We start from the raw sequence: 18,774 nt of genomic DNA, 5'->3' as shown, positions 1-18,774 counted from the left end.
TCAGGACTGGCCATGTCTCTATGCTGGTTTGCTGAAGCTCACCTTCATTTCAGAGTCTCATTTATATTCCTTTAAGAATTGATGAGGAAATAGCTATTACAAACTCCTGTTCTCCAAATGTAACTAACTCATCAGCAGAGTTCCCTGTTGTGGCTTTTATTGTTGTTGCTGTTCCCAAGCTGTCAACATTATTATTTCCATGAAACTTTAAAATCTTTAATCTTCTGCTTATTTTGATATTAATCTGTGCCTTTGTGCTACAAATACGTGTTTAACATATGAATTACAGATTTCTCCTTATGGGCACAAATCATTTGCAATTAAAAGCTCCTGATACTGGGTGTGGGAGGAGGCAGGTGTGTTCAGGGGCTGGCGGTGGTACTCACCGAGCCAGGAGGACACAGGGGCCTGGTCAGAGGTATTAGAGAAATGACATTCCCCTGCAGCATGCTGAATCAAAATGCCTTTTAGGCTTTCAGGAGGAGATACACACAGGCAGGTGGCTCCTAGAATCCGGTGTCCAGAAGGGAAGTTTGGGGTTGGAAATGAATGTGGGAATGAATCCTCAGCGTGGATATGGCTTTTAAAGTCTTAGGAATGGATGAGCTAAGTCAGCAGGAAAGTGGAAAGAGGGTAAAGTGAGGGGGAATTCCTAAAGCAGGAGGAGCAGAATGAGGACAGGCTGTGTCAGGAGGTGGACAGGAGGTGCAGGAAGCAGCTGTAAAGCAGCAAAGCCAATGAGACAGAGATAAGCCGCACAAGGCACTCAGTCCAGTGTTCTGGAGAGGGTTCAGATGCTGGGAGAGCAGTGTCCAGACGTCTCTGTCCTGATCCCAACGCTGGGTGGGCAGAAAGACTGGCTTAGGTGGAGGGCTTTCTATGGAATGTTTCAACCGTGTGTTCAGTTAGACTCAGATCACCCTAGAAGAGAGACTCTTGAGAGATACAGACCCAGGTTCAAACCCGGGTAACACTAGTTCCCGATGGAGACTTTGGGCAGGCAGGTCTAGTCACATCTTTCAAACGCAGCCCCTCTTTGCTGGGTTTCTGTGAGGACAGCCTGGCCCCCAGGAGGACTCATTACAAGGTAGCTGCCACTTCTATTAGGGATGCATTAGGGAACACCCTCTGTACTCTTTTGTTCCTTGTGGTCTCAAATTTGGCTATAATTACATTTGTCAGTACACCAAGACATCTTTATTTTCTTAGCTGAATGGTCCTGTGGGTTAAACATATTAAAGATAATTTCCACAGCCCACTTACAGCGGAAATGGATTCTGATGAAGGAAGGATTTTATATTCATTGCAGATCATTTGTATGTCTTTATTTTTACACAACATGGGATTAGGAAAAACTTCTTCAAGACCCAGTAGCATGTTGAACTTGAGAAGTGATAGAATTTAGCAATGAAAAATAGGGTGCCATTCCTACAGTGATCTAAAGTCCCCAATATCAGACCATCCGTAGCATCTCACCTTAAAGTGTAAAGGATTTTCCCATCATTCCAAATTCTGAGGAGCTGATTGGGGGTGGTGATCCAGTGAGCCTCTGCAGTTTTGGAATTGCGGAATATCGTATCTGGAATCCATATTAACCCCACCATGTTGCTGTTCAGAGTAAGGATTTTCATTGTGCTGTTGAACCGAAGGCGACTGTCGGTCCAGGTCTGGGCAAAAAATATATCAATTTGGTATTCCTGAAACAGAGCAAAAGGAGGGGCAAGACATTTCTATTAGTGGCTTTTCTGCAGGCTTTGTTTTCTTTCTCAGGCGTATAGTTCTCCTTATGTGTGCATCCTCACCTGCCCACATCCCTTTCTGTTAGTGCCTAACACTGTGTCTGGATCAACGTGATGGACATTCAATAAAGGTAACTGATATTATTTGTCAACAGTGTGATAACATATGTGAAAATATTCTGTAAATAATAAATTGTAATAAACAGAATGTGGTGAGGGGCCAAGAGGTAGTAGAATACAATTCAGAACATAGATGCAGACCCTCCCATATTCTTAAACCAAGCTCTGGAAGGTAGCAAAATCTACCATTCTCTAATCTGTAAAGTGAGTAGAATAGTAGCGCCTACGTCCTAAAGGGGCTATAAGGAAGGAAATAGTTAAATAAAAAGCTCTAGTGCCTTCTCAAGTAACACAACACAAATCAAAAAGTAAAAAATAAGCAATACAAAAAAATAAAATAGAGCTGATAGACACCCAAGCCAAATGCTGATTCCATAAAGAGGGCTGATGGCACTCAAATTACTTCTGTAACTGGAAGCAACCCCAGTATTCACAGCATTTAGATACAGGATGAGGCTGATGTCACTGTGAGACGAGAAATGTCTCGAGCCTGGACCACCGCAGAGGCTCCTCCCATAATCACAGTTTAAAGGATTAGTTTTAGGTCCATAGTAAGGAGGATCTAGAGGCAGATTGTTAGTGATTTTAATATCTTTCATAGTTTCTTTATATATTAGATATTAAAAATGAATTACTTTTACCCTGTTCAGTAATTCTCAACAAATCCCATATTTATCCTTTTCACTGAGTTTCTGGTTTAAAGAACTTTTCTGACACAGGTACTTCAACAGACCAAATCCAGCCTTTTATTGACTTATCCCCTCATTCATCATCTCTTTGTTGCACAGACTATGCCAGGCCCTGAAAACCATCGAAGGGCCAGAAGTGTGCCAACAGGAAAAACCCATGTCTTCACGGGGCTTATATTCCAGTCAGGGAAAACAGGCCTTAAACAGAAAATTAAGGTGAAAAAAACATGACATGTCTGATGTATTGAGTGCTATTGACTATGCGTGGTAAGTTAACACAAGAAAGAAATTATCTCAGAGGATAATTGGCCAGTTTGAAAGCAGTTATGAAAGTATGAACAGGGACTGTTGCCTGCCATTCCAGTAAGCAAAGAATGTTGCCCCAATTTCCAGTTCTACAAGGACCAAGCCATCAGCCCCTGCAGTGGTGTGCCCTGAGGGGAATTCAGGATGGAGAAAAACAGGAAGTATTTTGTGCTATGGAAACTGACCCTAGATAGTTAAAATGCATATCTAAGGAATAATGTCAATGAACCTAGATTCTTACATCTTCCCATACATAGAAAAGCACCAAAATCATTAACTTGAGATATCTGTTCTGTGTAACTAACAGCGATCTTTTGATGTTTGACTACATTTTTCCAGCAAAAATCTGTGTATCCTGGCTTCTCCCTTAACTCTTCAGAGCAGTTCATCAAAGCTAACGGAGAGGCTGTCTCCCAGGCTTAAGTCCTCAGTAAGATCCCCAAATAATAACTTGCAACTTTTAGTTTGTGTGTTTTTCTTTAGTTGACAAAAGAGAAAGATAAAACAAACACTGATTCTTGTAGGAATGGAAGAAGCAAATGCTTCTCACCCTATCAGTAAATCAGACTCAAGAAATGCTTTGACTGTTAAAAGCCTATTGAAACTCACCTTTGCAGAAATAATCTGACCCATTGCTAAAAACCTCTAAATGGGTTGTCATGATGCAAAATCTTTGTGCAAATATGGCTCCAAGGACAAGCGACTAATATATGACTCTTCCACTGAAGACTGATGGGACCAAGGTGTCTGTACTTAATTTAAGAGAAAAAGTAAAGGTGAGAGTGAAAACAAAGGGTTGGGTAGAGGCAGTGGCATTAAAAACAAAGACATATCATGGATCTTGGAATCGTGTTGACACACGATCTATGCACCTGTTAAACTGGCCTATAAGGTAAGAGGCTGGCTAGGTTTTAAGGGTGTTCTACTGCCAAAGGAACCTCAAGTCTGGAAAAAATGTCTGTGACTATTTGAGACTTAGATGTACTCTTGCCTTTCTTTCTGTAATGGGTAGATCGTGGCCTGGAAAAGCTGACTGGACCCCAAAGGGGGCTTATTGTCCAATGTTAACTTTCCCATGTCCAGAACAGTTAATGGAAAAGGAAAACTCCCAGACAATGGAGTCAAGAGCCAACGAGAAGAGTCCTTGGGAGCCCAACTCTGGGAGGAGAATTAAAACTTAAAAACACGCTCTTACCAGTGAAAAGAGCCCACTCAGTATCTGCCCACTGGGGTCTCAGAATTGCTGCAAACTAGTGGGTTGATTTTGATTATCCTGGGCTTCTTCATCCTTGTAGCTGTATATGTGGGTGTGGGTTAGACAGCTTTTCTTTTCAGTTTACAGGTTGGTGGATCAAGGAAAGCCATGTGCAAACGATGTGAAGACTAATACACATACAGGTAACCATGACGTAAGGGATGGGACGGGGTGGACCTTTGGGGTTGCCTCAGTTGAAGAAGTGAGAGGTGTTTCTGTCCTGATGAGGGAGAGACAAACAAAACATTTGGCAGCTAAAGACAGATCATGATGGTCATTGGTACTATTCACCAAGTATTGCAGCATCCCTCCTTGTTGGGCACATGATAGATTCACATGCTCCCTTTTTGGGCCCTGAGAAACTGTGCCCACATGATCAGTGTCCACAGGATTCACACCAGACATGTATTGTAGGTGCAAAAGGTAGAGAGAGTGGGATGCAGGGGCGGGGGCTGCGATCCTCACTGAGAAGGTGACTTAGAACAAGACCTCAGTGAGGTACAAGAGTGAGCTGGGCAGATAGCTGCCTCCCTTGCCAGGGTCCTGGACACAGGAAGCAGGAATGTCAAAGACACTCTTGAGAAGCAGGAACAATGCTGTGGTACAGATTCAGCCGAATGGGGCAGGGCAGCAGACCCCTCACCTCCTTGGTGGCAAGATTTTAGCCAATGATGATTGCTGACTATGAAATAGACTATATTTGCACAGAGAACATGAGAACACACTCAAAACTTTAAATAAAATTCAAGATGTGAGAATAGCCGGGACGGCACATATAAGTACCCATACGAATTACTTCCTTTTTCCCTTTAACACTGGTTTATTGGGTAAAGGAATAAGGAGAGAAGGATAAAGATGTTCTCCTCAACAGGGTCAAGGCCCACCAATCATGTGGGCAATGATAGCCAGTAAAGACTGTTCTTTGTAAAGGCCCCAAGGGTATTTTGGAATGATTCTAAAGCCAACCAGATTTTTTAAATTCCCTATATTATATCAGGGATATTGAAACTCAGAAAACTTCAAAAATTTTGCCAAAGTTTCCAAAGGACTCCAAGTAAAAATTTCCAAGTGGGTCTTTTTATTGTTTAAAAATGACAAATCAAAAAGTCTCCTGATGACCAAATAGTCCTCCTCTTTACACCCTTTCCCTACTTATCTTCTCTGCTTTCCATCCCCATTTATGTCCCTTCACAGTACGTTTTAAATGCAGGTCTGAGATGGGTAAATCGTATAGCAAGCTAGGCAGCATTACCTAAAGTCACTCCCATGAGGCACAGATGTTTTTGTACCCACCAGGCACTGACTATTGAGACAGAGGTAATAATGATTTTCTGCTAGGGGGTAAAATAAGGCCTGAGAACTTAAGTAACTTTCATCAAGTCACACAGCTGCTAAGTACCAATTGTGCCAAACTATATAGTCAAAATCTTCTTCCCAGGAAAAAAGGGAATCCTCCTACACTGTTGGTGGGTATGTAAATTGGTGCAGCCACTATGGGGAACAGTATGGAGATTCGTTAAAAATATAAAAATAGAACTACCATTTGATCCAGCAATCCCACTCCTGGGCATGTATCTGGAGAAAACCATAATTCAAAAAGATACATGCACCCCAGTGTTCACTGCCGCACTATTTACAACAGACAAGACGTGGAAATAACAACATCCAGTGACAGGAGAATGGCTAAAGAAGATGTGATGTATGTATATACACACACACACACACGCGCGCGCGCACAATGGAATATTAGCCATAAAAAAGAATGAAATAATGCCATTTACAGTAACATAGATGGACCTAAAAACTATCACACTAAGGCGAAATAAGCCAGACAGAGAAACACAAATATCATATCATATCACTTATATGTGGAACCCAAAAAGGATACAAATGAACTTATTTACAAAGCAGAACAGACTCACATAGTGAACAAACTTATGGTTGCCAAAGCAGGCGTGGGGAAGGGATAAATTAAGAGGTTGAGATTAACGTACACACACTACTGTATATAAAATAATAAAAAACAAGGACCTACTTTATAACACAGGGAATTATACTCAATATCTTAACCTATAATGGAAGAGAATGTAAAAAAGAGCATATATATATATATATATATACATATACATATGTAGCCAAATCACTTTGCCGTACATCTGAAACTAACACAACACTGTCAAAAAACTATATGTCCACAAAGTTTTTTAAAAATCTGCTTTCCTTGATGTGAGTGAGAACAGCTGCAGCAGCTGCAATCCACTTATCAGATATAGGAACCACCACCAGGACGTGAAGAAAGAACCCCAGTGTGGGCATCCACTCCACTTTTGCCCTGTTTACCAACTGTGTGAGATTATTCACCTTCCTTGGCCTTTGATTCTTCCTCTGTAAAATGGGAGAGTTGGGTTAGGTTAAATATAAGAACGCTTCCACCACTAACATTTTATATTTCCGCATCCCTGCCTGGAGTTAGCTTTTCAGTGCTGAAAGTAATTTTTCTGTAGGGGAACTATTTTTCTGTAAGGAAAGGGATCACACCATGATGCCCTGAGGAAGGGTCTGCAGGGTTTGGGGGGATTATCTCTTTATTCTGAAGTCCTGCCACAAACTCCAACTCAAGAGGGAAGAATGCGGATGGTGCGCGTGGTGCCTGGTGTGGATGTTTTATTGTGTCTACATTTGACTAAATGTTGGAGAAACACTTCCCACCCACAAAGTAATATTTTTATGTCTCTCATAAACTTTCTTTGTAACTGCATTAATCATCTTTCCTGCAGAGGAAAAAAAATTCATTCTTACAATGTCTATCTAAAACAACATATTATATAATTCATAAATAGCTGTGAAATTAATGTGTCTGAAATACTAATAAATGCAACAGGTGTAAAATGTGCAACCTTCACAACTTCATGTTGTGGAGAGCCTATGCCGATAATTTGTTTTAATAATTGGAGGGCTCAATGATTCCTAAATAGGCCAGCAGCATGTGGAGTATTTTAACAAAACAAAAGAAAAATTATGATCCTTCATTCTATCTCTCCGTAATTTCTAAAACATTAGAAAGTTATTTTCTAATGCTTTTCTCCTTTCCTTTACTAAAGAAGATGGCGATGTGGAAAGATGATAGATTAATAAAGGACAGGGACTTGGAGACAGGTGGATACAGGAGACAAAAACTCCGGGGCACAGGCACTCTCCCTCTGTCCCAGCACGTCAGGACATCGCCTGGAACGTGACAGAAAAATCTTTTAGTATTCGAAGTCACTGGCAGTTTTCTTTATAAAATGGAAATTACAGGCCCATGCCGATTAGACTTTGTTCAAATGCGTTAGTTAAAAATGTATAATATGTAATGATAATTAGAATAAAATGATTTTTATTTCTTCATGATCTGGTATAGAAGCATAACAAATATATATTTTTGGTGTTACTTCCTCAAATTCATCATAGGAAACAAGGCTTTACAGCTGGCCTCCATTTCTCCCCCAGAAACCTGCTCTAGCCCTCCCTCAGATCTGCAGTCTCCAGGGGCTAAACCTGCCCTTTTTGCACCCCTGAGTTCCCTGAACATCCTTCCCACCAACCCCAGGCTCCTCCAGTCTTTGGAAGCCATTCACCGACTCCAACATGTAAGCCCTACTCTGTGCTGGGCATAAGGCTAGGTTTATATAAAGCCAGTTGCAATATCCTTGCCTGCAGGAGCTTGGGCCCACAGAATGTGGAGAGGGTGTGATGCCCCACCTGGCACCCAGGCAATATGAGCGCAGCTTCCAGGAAGCCAGAGAGGCCCACCCGGGTGGTGCAGAGGGCTCTGCACGGACCAGGCCTCCCGTCTGGTCCTGGAACCACTGGGCAGAAAGTGGACAGGTGATGGGTGTATCCATCAGGGAGGACTGTATCAAACCTGAGAGGAGTGAGACCAGTTCAGATAGGGTGGGTTGTGAAAAGTATTTGTTACAAGGATCACCCATAGGAACATCAGAAAACCAGGTAACCTCAAGATGCAACAGGGAAACATGGTGCCCTCCTGAGCAGGTCCAGGACTTGTCACCTGATACTAATGTAACCTAGGGCCCTTTTTAAGAAAAGGATATATAAATATAAATATAATATTAAATAAAATATATACATTTATTTTGAATGAGAAAAATACATAAATACTCAAAAATCGCAAATGCCACAAAAATAACAAAATCTGGGGAAAATAGATTTTATTTTTATTTGCCAACTGGCCCACTTTCATCATACTCACAAGTCATATATCTTTTGCTTGCTTGCTCTCTGGTCAAACCTTTCTATGACAATGTTTTATGATGTTAGTTTTTTAGAAAGAGAGAATAAAAATTATTACTTACTCTGGTATAATGAAACAAAATGTTTTATTATTAATAGATTTTTAAAGTTTACTTCAACTCACAATTCATTATTGGAAATATCATGTGCATATTTGGGATTCTACTAAATGGGGAAAAGCCTCGTTTCTTTTATATAAAGTCTGGGGATTCTGCCTTTGAACTTGGGCTCTAGGATTTTCCTCCAAGCCACCCATACTTCGGGAGTCCTGGACTTTGAGAAACAATCACTCTGGGATAGAGCTTGGGTCTTGCTCATCCCGTGACCATCACAGTATATGGAAGTTGCAGGGAACCCTAACCCATTAACCGCAGCTTGAAAGCTTCCCCAGCCCCACCTCCCCTTAGGGGCCACAAGTACCTGCACCCAACAAGAGGAATTTGTAATGGGGGAATCAGAGGAGAAAGAGATAGCAGTATTTAAAATGCTTTGCATTTGCAAATATCATACACTGCTATGACCTTCCCTGGGGCCTTGGAAGGAGCTTCTGCAAGGGAGGAGCTCTGAGGCTTAAATTTTGCAAGCATGATGCAAGTTGGGAAGACCCAATGGACCACATGGTGTTCATGGATCTGGGCCAGGATTCGCTTGTGGATGTCATTTGGACCCAATCCAGCATGAGCAAGGGTATGGAGGAGACACAGCTGCTGTTGGCGATGATGCTAGCAGTCAAAAGAATAGGAGGGAAATCTCCCTCCCTTCTGTCCTTATCTCCCAAGTGTCTCAGGTTGGCTGAACCCAGCAGGAGGCCAGGTGAACAGGGACCTGGAAAGGCAGGCTTTGGAGTCAGCCCCTTGTGATGGGGAGCAGTGCAGGGGACAGTGGGAAATGGACGGAGGGCTAGCAGGGGCATAAGTGAGGTGGAAAGGGCACCCATCGGGAAGCAGGCTCCCCTCTTACACCCTGTGGACATTTTCCACAACCGCCTGCTCGCCTTTTCAACATTCCCTCTCTTGAATAGCTGTCCTTCCTCTGGGATTCAGCTATATATTTACTGCTTTCAGATTAAACTTGTCTTTCAGATTAAAGCATTCCATTGGATGTTATATTCTCCAACTACCACTGCTACTCAAAAGCATACAATGGCTACTCTAAGTCTAAGAATTGAGTTTAAACTCCTTTGCATGATAGGGCTCTTTTCTTTATAACCCAAGCTGACCATCTGATTCCTTGTAAACACACCGCTTACCATAGACATCTGTTCCCGATGTGACGAGATACTCTGCACACACCCTCATCTTCCCCGTTCAACCCGTGCTGTCCTCAAACCTGGAAGCCCTCATCTCATCTCTCAGTCCTCCCATCTCCCAACTCCCTGAGGCATGGCTCCTTAGCTTTACACGTTTGGCTGTAGCCTGCCTGTCTTCATAATATTACTTTCTTCTCCTGATGTGAATGCCTTGTTTCTTTGATTGGAATAGCTCACAGTTGTCTGCATGTTGAGCACATAACACTGTCACGTGGTCCCTCGATCCTTGTCCATAGCACCAATACTCCCTCCCCGCACCGAGAAAGCAGCATCATTTAAGAGCACTTTCTTGACTACCAGAGAGTTCCACCAATCAGCAAAGATCCGAGGCCTTAATTATAAAGCTGCCAGTTGAAACTTGACTATAATTCTGTAGTCTGGGCTGGGAGCTACTGCCACTCACCACATGGAAGAGTGATGTGCTGCCTGCCTGCTGTGTACTTTTAAGTATGATGTGGTGACTTGTATCTGGGGGCTCAGCCTCCAAATGCCTGTACCCTTTCAGTGAGTGTCCATTCCAAGGGAACCTAGTGGGTTCCCAAATAAAGGGCCCTGCTCTCCCTCCCCTCTCCAGGGTAGCCACAAAGCACTGCCTGACCAACGTGCCCCAGGACACCTGCTGAGCATATCCTTCTCAGCAGACCAGGTCACACCCAGCCCCTGAGACACAGCAGTCTCCCGGGACCCAATTCCTTCTCTGCTCCAGCCGATGTGCCCACTTTGGATAGCAAATCTTCTTGTCCTCCCACCTCTGCAGGGTAGGAGGCAACAGAGAACATTATTTCCTCTTCACCCACACTGTTGAAGTCTAGGTCCTTGTGTGCTCACTCATTCCATGGGAAAAATCCATGTTCCTGGTTCCTTTCCAAAAAGGCAGGAGTCCATCACAGAGGTGTGCGAGAGGTGGCTTTAGAAAATTCAAGGAGACTATTATGGGCTGAATTGTGTTCCCCTCAAATCTGTGTATTAAAGTCCTAACCCCCAGTGCCTCAGAATATGACTGTACTTGGACACAGGGCCTTTCAAGAGATGATTACATTAAAATGAGGCAATATGGGTGGGCCCTAATCCAATTTGACTGGTGTATTTTTGAGAAGAGAGAGACACACAGAAGGAAAATCATGTGGGGATAAAGGGAAAAGGCGGCCGTCTGCCAGCCGAGAGGGCCTCAAGATAAACCAACCTGCCAACACCTGGATCTTAGACTTCTAGCCCCCAGACAATGAGAATATATATTTCTTTTCTTTAAGCCACTGGGTCTGTGGTACTTTTTCTTATAAACATCTTTACTGGAGTATATTTACTTTACAATGTTGTGTTACTTTCTGCTGTATAACAAAGAAAATCTGCTATATGCATACATATATCCCCATATCTCCCCCCTCTTGAGTCTCCCTCCCACCCTCCCTAACACATCCCTCTAGGTGGTCACAAAGCACAGAGCCGATCTCCCAGTAATATGCGGCTGCTTCCCACTAGCTATCTATTTTACATTTGGTAAAGTATATGTGTCAATGCCACTCTCTCATTTCGCCCCAGCTTACCCTTCCCCCTCCCTGTGTCCTCAAGTCAATTCTCTACATCTACTTCTTTATTCCTGTCTTGCCCCTAGGTTCTTTAGAACCATTTTTTTTTGCTCCATATATTTGTTAGCATACGGTATCTGTTTTTCTCTTTCTGACTTACTTCACTCTGTATGACACACTCTAGGTCCATCTATCTCACTACATACAATTCAATTTTGTTTCCTTTTTGGCTAATATTCCATTGAGTATATGCGCCACATCTTCTTTATCCATTCATCTGTCGATGGACACTTTTAGGTTGCTTCCATGTCCTGGTTATTGTAAATAGAGCTGCAATGAACATTTTGGTACATGACTCTTTTTGAATTATGGTCTTCTCACGGTATATGCCCAGTAGAGGCATTGCTGGGTCGTATGGTAGTTCTATTTTTAGTTTTTTAAGGAACCTCCATACTGTTCTCCATGGTGGCTGTATCAACTTACATTCCCACCAGCACTGCAAGAGGGTTCCCTTTTCTCCACACCCTCTCAAGCATTTATTGTTTGTAGATTTCTTGATGATGGCCATTCTGACTGGTGTGAGGTGATATCTCATTGTAGTTTTGATTTGCATTTCTCTAATGATTAGTGATGTTCAACATCCTTTCATGTGTTTGTTGGCAATCTGTATATCTTCTTTGGAGAAATGTCTATTTAAGTCTTCTGCCCATTTTTGGATTGCACTGTTTGGATTTTTGATATTGAGCTGCATGAACTGCTTGTATATTTTGGAGATTAATCCTTTGTCAGTTGCTTCCTTTGCAAATATTTTCTCCCATTCTGAAGGTTGTCTTTTCGTCTTGTTTATAGTTTCCTTTGCTGTGCCATAGCTTTTAAGTTCCCTTAGGTCCCATTTTTAAATTTTTGTTTTTATTTCCATTTCTCTAGGAAGTGGGTCAAAATGGATCTTTCTGTGATTTACGTCATAGAGTGTTCTGCTTATGTTTTCCTCTAAGAGTTTGATAGTGTCTGGCCTTACATTTAGGTCTTTAATCCATTTTGAGTTTATTTTTGTGTATGGTGTTAGAGACAGTTCTAATTTCATTCTTTTACAGGAATCTGTCCAGTTTTCCCAGCACCACATATTGAAGAGGCTGTCTTTTCTCCACTGTATATTCTTGCCTCCTTTATCACAAATAAAGTGACCATATGTACGTGGGTTTATCTCTGGGCTTTCTATCCTTTTCCATTGATCTAGAGTTCTGTTTTTTTGTCAGTACCATACTGTCTTGATTACTGTGGCTTTGTAGTATAGTCTGAAGTCTGGGAGCCTGGTTCCTCCAGCTCCATTTTTCTTTTTCAAGATTGCTTTTGCTATTCGGGGTCATTTGTTTTTCCATATAAATTGTGAATTTTTTTGTTCTAGTTCTGTGAAAAATGCCAGTGGTAGTTTGATAAGGATTGCATTGAATCTGTAGATTGCTTTTGGTCATATAGTCATTTTCACAATGTTGATTCTTCCAACCCAAGAAATTGTATATCTCTCTCACTGATTGTATGGTCCTTAATTACTCTCATCAGTGTCTTATAGTTTTCTGCATACAGGTTTCTGTCTCTGTACGTAGGTTTTTTCTTAGGTATTTTATTCTTTTTGTTACAACGGTAAAAGGGAAGGTTTCCTTAGTTTCTCTTTCAGATTTTTCATCATTAGTGTGTAGGAAGCCAGAGATTTCTGTGCATTAATTTTGTATCCTGCTACTTTACAAAATTCTTTGATGAGCTCTAGTAGTTTTCCGATAGCATCTTTAGGATTCACTATGTATAGTATCATGTCATATGCAAACAGTGACAGCTTTACTTCTTCTTTTCTGATTTGGGTTCCTTTTGTTTCTTTTTCTTCTCTGATTGCTGTGGCTAAAACTTCCAAAACTATGCTGAAAAACAGTGGTGAGAGTGGACAGTCTTGTCAGTTCCTGATCTTATGGACAAGGTTCCAGTTTTTCACCACTGAGAACAATGTTGGCTGTTGGTTTGTCATATATTGCCTTTATTATGTTGAGGTAAGTTCCCTCTATACCTACTTTCTGGGTGTTGAATTTTGTCAAAAGCTTTTTCTGCATCTTTTGAGATGATCTTAGGTTTTTTCTCCTTCAGTTTGTTAACATGGTGTATCACGTTGATTGATTGCGTATACTGAAGAATCCTTGCATTCCTGAGATAAACCCTACTTGATCATGGTGTATGATCCTTTTAATGTGTTGTTGGATTCTGTTTGCTAGTATTTTGTTGAGGATTTTTACATCTATTTTCATCAGTGATATTGGACTGCATTCTTCTTTGTTACATCTTTGTCTGGTTTTGGTACAGGGTGATGGTGCCTTCACAGAATGAGTTTGGTAGTGTTCCTCCCTCTGCTATATTTTGGAAAAGTTTGAGAATGACAGGTGTTAGCTCGTCTCTAAATGATTGATAGAATTCGCTTGTGAAGCCATATGATCCTGGGCTTTTGTTTGTGTGAAGATTTTTAATCACAGTCTCAATTTCAGTGCCTGTGATTGGCCTGTTTATATTTTCTATTTCTTCCTGGTTCAGTCTTGGAAAGTTGTGCTTTTCTAAGAGTTTTTCAATTTCTTCCATGGTGTCATTTAATTGGCATAGAGTTGCTTGTAGTAATCTCTCATGATCTTTTGTATTTCTGCAGTGTCAGTGGTTACTTCTTTTTCATTTCTAATTCTATTGATTTCAGTCTTCTCCCTTATTTTCTTGATGAGTGCGGCTAATGGTTTATCACGTTTGTTTATCTTCTCAAAGAACCAGCTTTTAGTTTCATTGATTTTTGCTATTGTTTCCTTCACTACTTTTTCATTTATTTCTGATCTGATCCCTATGATTTCTTTCCTGTGTTAACTTTGGCTTTTTTTTTTCTTCTTCTTTCTCTAATTGCTTTTGGTGTAAGGTTACATTGTTTATTTGAGATGTGTCTTGTTTCTTGAGGTAGGCTTGTATTGCTATAAACTTCTATCTTAGAACTGCTTTACTGCATCCCATAGGTTTTGCGTCACTGTGTTTTCATTGTCATTTGTTTCTACGTATTTTTGATTTCCTCAGTGATCTCAGTTATTAAGTAGGGTATTGTTTAGCCTCCATGTGTTTGTATTTTTTACAGATTTTTTTCCTGAAATTGATATCTAGTCTCAAAGCATTGTGATCAGAGAGCATACTTGATATGATTGCAATTTTCTTAAGTTTACCAAATCTTGATTTGTGACCCAGGATATGATCTATCCTGGAGAATGTTACATGAGAGAGGAAGCACAGCCTCAAAGGAACAGGGATGCTTTCTGGCTGTGTCATCTTCTCTCTCCATTGTTGAATGTTACATGAGCACTTGAGAAGAAAGTGTATTCTGTTGTTTTGGATGGAATGTCTTATCCATCCAAAACTTATCAACTGAGTCCATCTTGTTTAATGTATCATTTAAAGCTTGTGTTTCCTTATTTATTTTCATTTTGGATGATCTGTCTATTGGTGAAAGTGGAGTGTTAAAATTCCTTACTATTATTGTGTTACTGTCAATTTCCCTTTTTATGGTTGTTAGCATTTGCCTTATGTATTGAGGTACTCCTGTGTTGGTTGCCTAAATATTTACAATTGTTATATCTTCTTCTTCCCTTGGTCCTTATGTAGTGTCGTTCTTTGTCTCTTGTAATTGTCTTTATTTTAAAGTCTACTTGTTCTGAATGAGAATTGCTACTCCATGTTTCTTTTAATTTCCATTTATATGGAATATCTTTTTCCATCACCTCACTTTCAGTCTGTATGTGTCTCTAGGTCTGAAATGGGTCTCTTCTAAACCGCCTATATACAGGTTTTGTTTTTGTGTCCATTCAGCCAGTCTATGTCTTTTGGTTGTAGCAGTTATCCATTTACATTTAATGTTCTTATCAATATGTATGTTCTTTTAACCATTTTCTTAACTGTTTTGAGTTGGTTTTTGTAGGTCTTTTCCTTCTCCTGTGTTTCCTGCCTAGAGAAGTTCCTTTGGCATTTGTTGTAAAGCGGGTTTTGTGGTGCTGATTTCTCTTACCTTTTGCTTGTATGTAAAGGTTTTGATTTCTTTGTCGAATCTGAACGGGATCCTTTCTAGTTAGAGTAATCGTGGTTGTAGGTTTTCCCTTTCATCACTTTAAATATGTTCTGCGACTCGCCTCTGGCTTACAGAGTTTCTGCTGAAATATCAGCTATTAACCTTAAGGGGAGTCCCTTGGATGTTATTTGTTTTTTTTCCCTTGCTGCTTTTAATATTTTTTCCTTGTATTTAATTTTTGATAGTTTGATTAATACGTGTCTTTGTGTGTTTCTCCTTGGATTTATCCTGTATGGGACACTCTGTGCTTCCTGACTTGATTGACAATTTCCTTTCCCATATTAGGGAAGTGTTCAACTGTAATCTCTTCAAATATTTCTCAGTCCCTTTCTTTTCTCTTCTTCTGGGACCCCTATAATTCAAATGTTTATGTGTTTAATATTGTCCCAGATGTCTCTAAGACTGTCCTCAATTTTTTCATTCTTTTTTCTTCCTTCTGCTCTGCAGTAGTTATTTCCACTATTTTATATTCCACGCCCCATATACGTTCTTCTGCCTCAGTTATTCTGCTATTGATTCCTTCTAGAGAATTTTTAATTTCATTTATTTTGTTGTTCATTATTGTTTGCTCTTTAGTTCCTGTAGGTCCTTGTTAAATGTTTCTTGCATTTTTCTCCATTCTATTTCCAAGATTTTGGATCATCGTTAATATCATTATTCTCAATTCTTTTTCAGTTAGACTGCCTATTTCCTCCTCATTTGTTTGGTCTGGTGGGTTTTTACCGTGCTCCTTCATCTGCTGCATATTTCTGTCTTCTTTTGTTTAACTTTCTGTGTTTACGGTCTCCTTTTTGCAATCTGCAGGTTCGTAGTTTCTTGGGTTTTTTGGTGTCTTCCCCCACTGCGTAAGGTTGGTTCAATGTGTTGCATAGAGTTCCTGGTGGAGGGGACTGGTGTTCCTCTGTTCTGGTGGATGAGGTTGGATATCTTCTTTCTGGTGAGCAAGACTGAGTCTGGTGGTGTCTTTTGGGGTTTCTGTGAACTTCTTATTATGATTTTAGGCAGCCTCTGCTAATGGGTGGGGTTGTGTTCCTGTCTTGCTGGTTGTTTGGAATTGGGCATCCAGCATTGGAGCTTGCTGGTGGTTGGGTGGAGGTGTGTCTTAGCGTTGAGACAGAGACCTCTGGAAGAGCTGTCACTGATTTATATTATGTGGGCCTGGGAGGTTCCTGGTGGTCCAATGTCCTGAGGCTCTCCCACCTCAGAGGCTCAGGCCTGACACCAGGCCAGAGCACCAAGACACTGTTAGCCACACCGCCAGGTACCTGGTTCTTGCCTTTTGGGAAGTCTGGGGTCCTCTGCCAGCATTCAGCAGGTGTTCTGTAAGAGTTATTCCACATGTAAATGTATTTTTGACGTATTTGTGAGAAGGAAGGTGATCTCCACGTCTTACTCCTCTGCCATCTTGAAGGTCCCCTATGGTATTTTCTTATGACAGCCCTAGGAAACTAATGTACAGACCAAATGAAGTCTAAGAAAATAAGTACTCACTTTGAGATAAAATGCCTTAAATGAGTTGAAAGTGTCCAAGGTAAAAAACAATTATCCAAATGTGTTTTTAGCATTTGCTCTTAAATAGTTTCTGCCACTTGCAAGTTTTTCACTTAAAATACACCTATTTCCTATTTTTTCACTGTCTGAATAGTCACTTTAATAGTTCACAACCATTTTTATCCAAATTTACTATCAAGTGGAAAACCTGCTACTGTAAGTCCCCTATCTACAAACGAATTCCATTCTGAGAGCACGTTCATAAGTCCAATTATTTATTCATAAGTCCAACAAAGTTAGCCCAGGTACCCACCTAACACAATCGGCTATATAGTACTGTACTGTAGTAAGTTTATAATATTTTCACACAAATAATACATTAAAAAAAGAAAACATTTTTAATCTTGAAAAGTACAGTAGTACAGTACAACACCTGGCATACAAGGGCTGGCATCGAGTGAATGGGTAAGAAGAATTACTGAGTGGAGGAGGGAGAGGAGGTGGGAGATGGTAGAGCTGAAGGATTATCAGCAGTAGGAGACAGAGGGCAAGCTGCAATTTCACTCACACCTGATGTTGATGGCACAGGTTCTGGTTCCTTGCTGGATTCAATTCTATCTACCCTCTTGAAAAAACGATCCAGTGATGTCTGGGTAATATCTCTTTTTTTCTCATCATAGATGACACGGTAGCACTGGATTGCATTCTGAACAGCTTCTGCAACTTTTGTGCACATTTCTACATTTGAGTCCTGTGCCTCAAAAACTAACAGTGCCTCTTCAAATAAAGAAAATCCCCTTGCTATTTCCTGCATCGTGAATCTCTTCTTAGCAGTACCAGCTACATCACAACTGCTTTTACGCTTGCTTCCAGACATGCTGGGCTTGAAATAAAGATACTGTACTACTGTATGCTATACAGTACTGTACAGTAAAGTACACAAAGTCACAATCATTTAGAGTATGCAAGCGACAATGTACGCCAGACACATGAACTAACTTACTTGTTTGGACATGCAAATGCACGTTTGCATCATTGAAAGTTCAAAACTCCTCTTACTTTGTCCATGGCCATGGCCAGCGCCTCCCACACTGATTCTGGACTTGGCCATGTGTCTTACAGCAAATGTAGCAGCAGAGACTTGGAAAAAGCTTCAGTGCAGACGCTGGTCTGTCTTGCTGCTTTTTGGGAACCCTGAAACAACCATCAAATGGATGAGACCAAGCCAGCCTGCTGGGAATTATATAAATGTCAGGCTCACAGCCCCAGCTCACGTCAAGCCAACCACCTCAGAGGTAAGGGACACCATCCTCACCTCACCAGCGCCAGATCACTATCCCATCCAAGAACCGTGAGAAACACAGGCATATCTGCTTTCATAGAGCTTCACTTGATTGTGCTTTTACAGACTGAAAGTCTGTGGCACCCCTGCATTGTCAGTTGATGGTTAGCATTTTTAGCAATAAAGTACTTCTAGTTAAAGTTTACACATTGCTTTTTTTCGACATAATGCCATTTTAAACTTACTAGACTACAATATGGTACAAACATGAACTAGAAAACCAAGAAGTTCATATGGCTGGCTTTATTTCGATATTTGCTTCATTGTGGTGGCCTGGAACTGAAACTGCAGTATCTCCCAATTACATCTGTAGGAAAAAAAACTAGATTTGGGATGGTTTGTTTTACAGCAACATACTGGTAGGTACTTATTTTACACTTGTGTGTCATGCTTATCATCTTCCCCTCCCTTTCCTGGAGGGTTTAGCCCCTAATGGTTTGTGAATTTTATTTCTTCAAACCTGTCAAACATTGCAAAACTGGGTCCAATATTATTTTATGTTTTTATTATTTTTTTAGACTCTTTTTAAAAATATTAATTAATTATTTTTGGCTGCATTGGGTCTTTGTTGCTGCTGC

At 40.8% G+C, this 18,774-nt stretch overlaps 1 protein-coding gene across 2 annotated transcripts in view; it reads right to left on the bottom strand.

The window, feature by feature from the left end:
- The window catches only part of GABRG3 (gamma-aminobutyric acid type A receptor subunit gamma3), a 522,462-nt gene that overhangs the window by 94,100 nt on the left and 409,588 nt on the right, over window positions 1-18,774 (bottom strand). Inside the window, exon 4 of one of the 2 annotated variants that reach the window (XM_068537479.1) lies at window positions 1,477-1,697. In XM_068537479.1, coding sequence (XP_068393580.1) covers window positions 1,477-1,697 — 221 coding nt within the window. Of the gene's footprint in view, window positions 1-1,476; window positions 1,698-18,774 lie in introns of those variants that run through there. The other variant, XM_068537480.1, reaches the window with a different exon arrangement.

The sequence above is a fragment of the Eschrichtius robustus genome, chromosome 1, assembly GCF_028021215.1.
Source record: "Eschrichtius robustus isolate mEscRob2 chromosome 1, mEscRob2.pri, whole genome shotgun sequence".
NCBI classification, from domain to species: domain Eukaryota; kingdom Metazoa; phylum Chordata; class Mammalia; order Artiodactyla; family Eschrichtiidae; genus Eschrichtius; species Eschrichtius robustus.
Note: the sequence above shows the minus strand (reverse complement) of the source record. Positions and strands in the feature narration are given on the sequence as shown.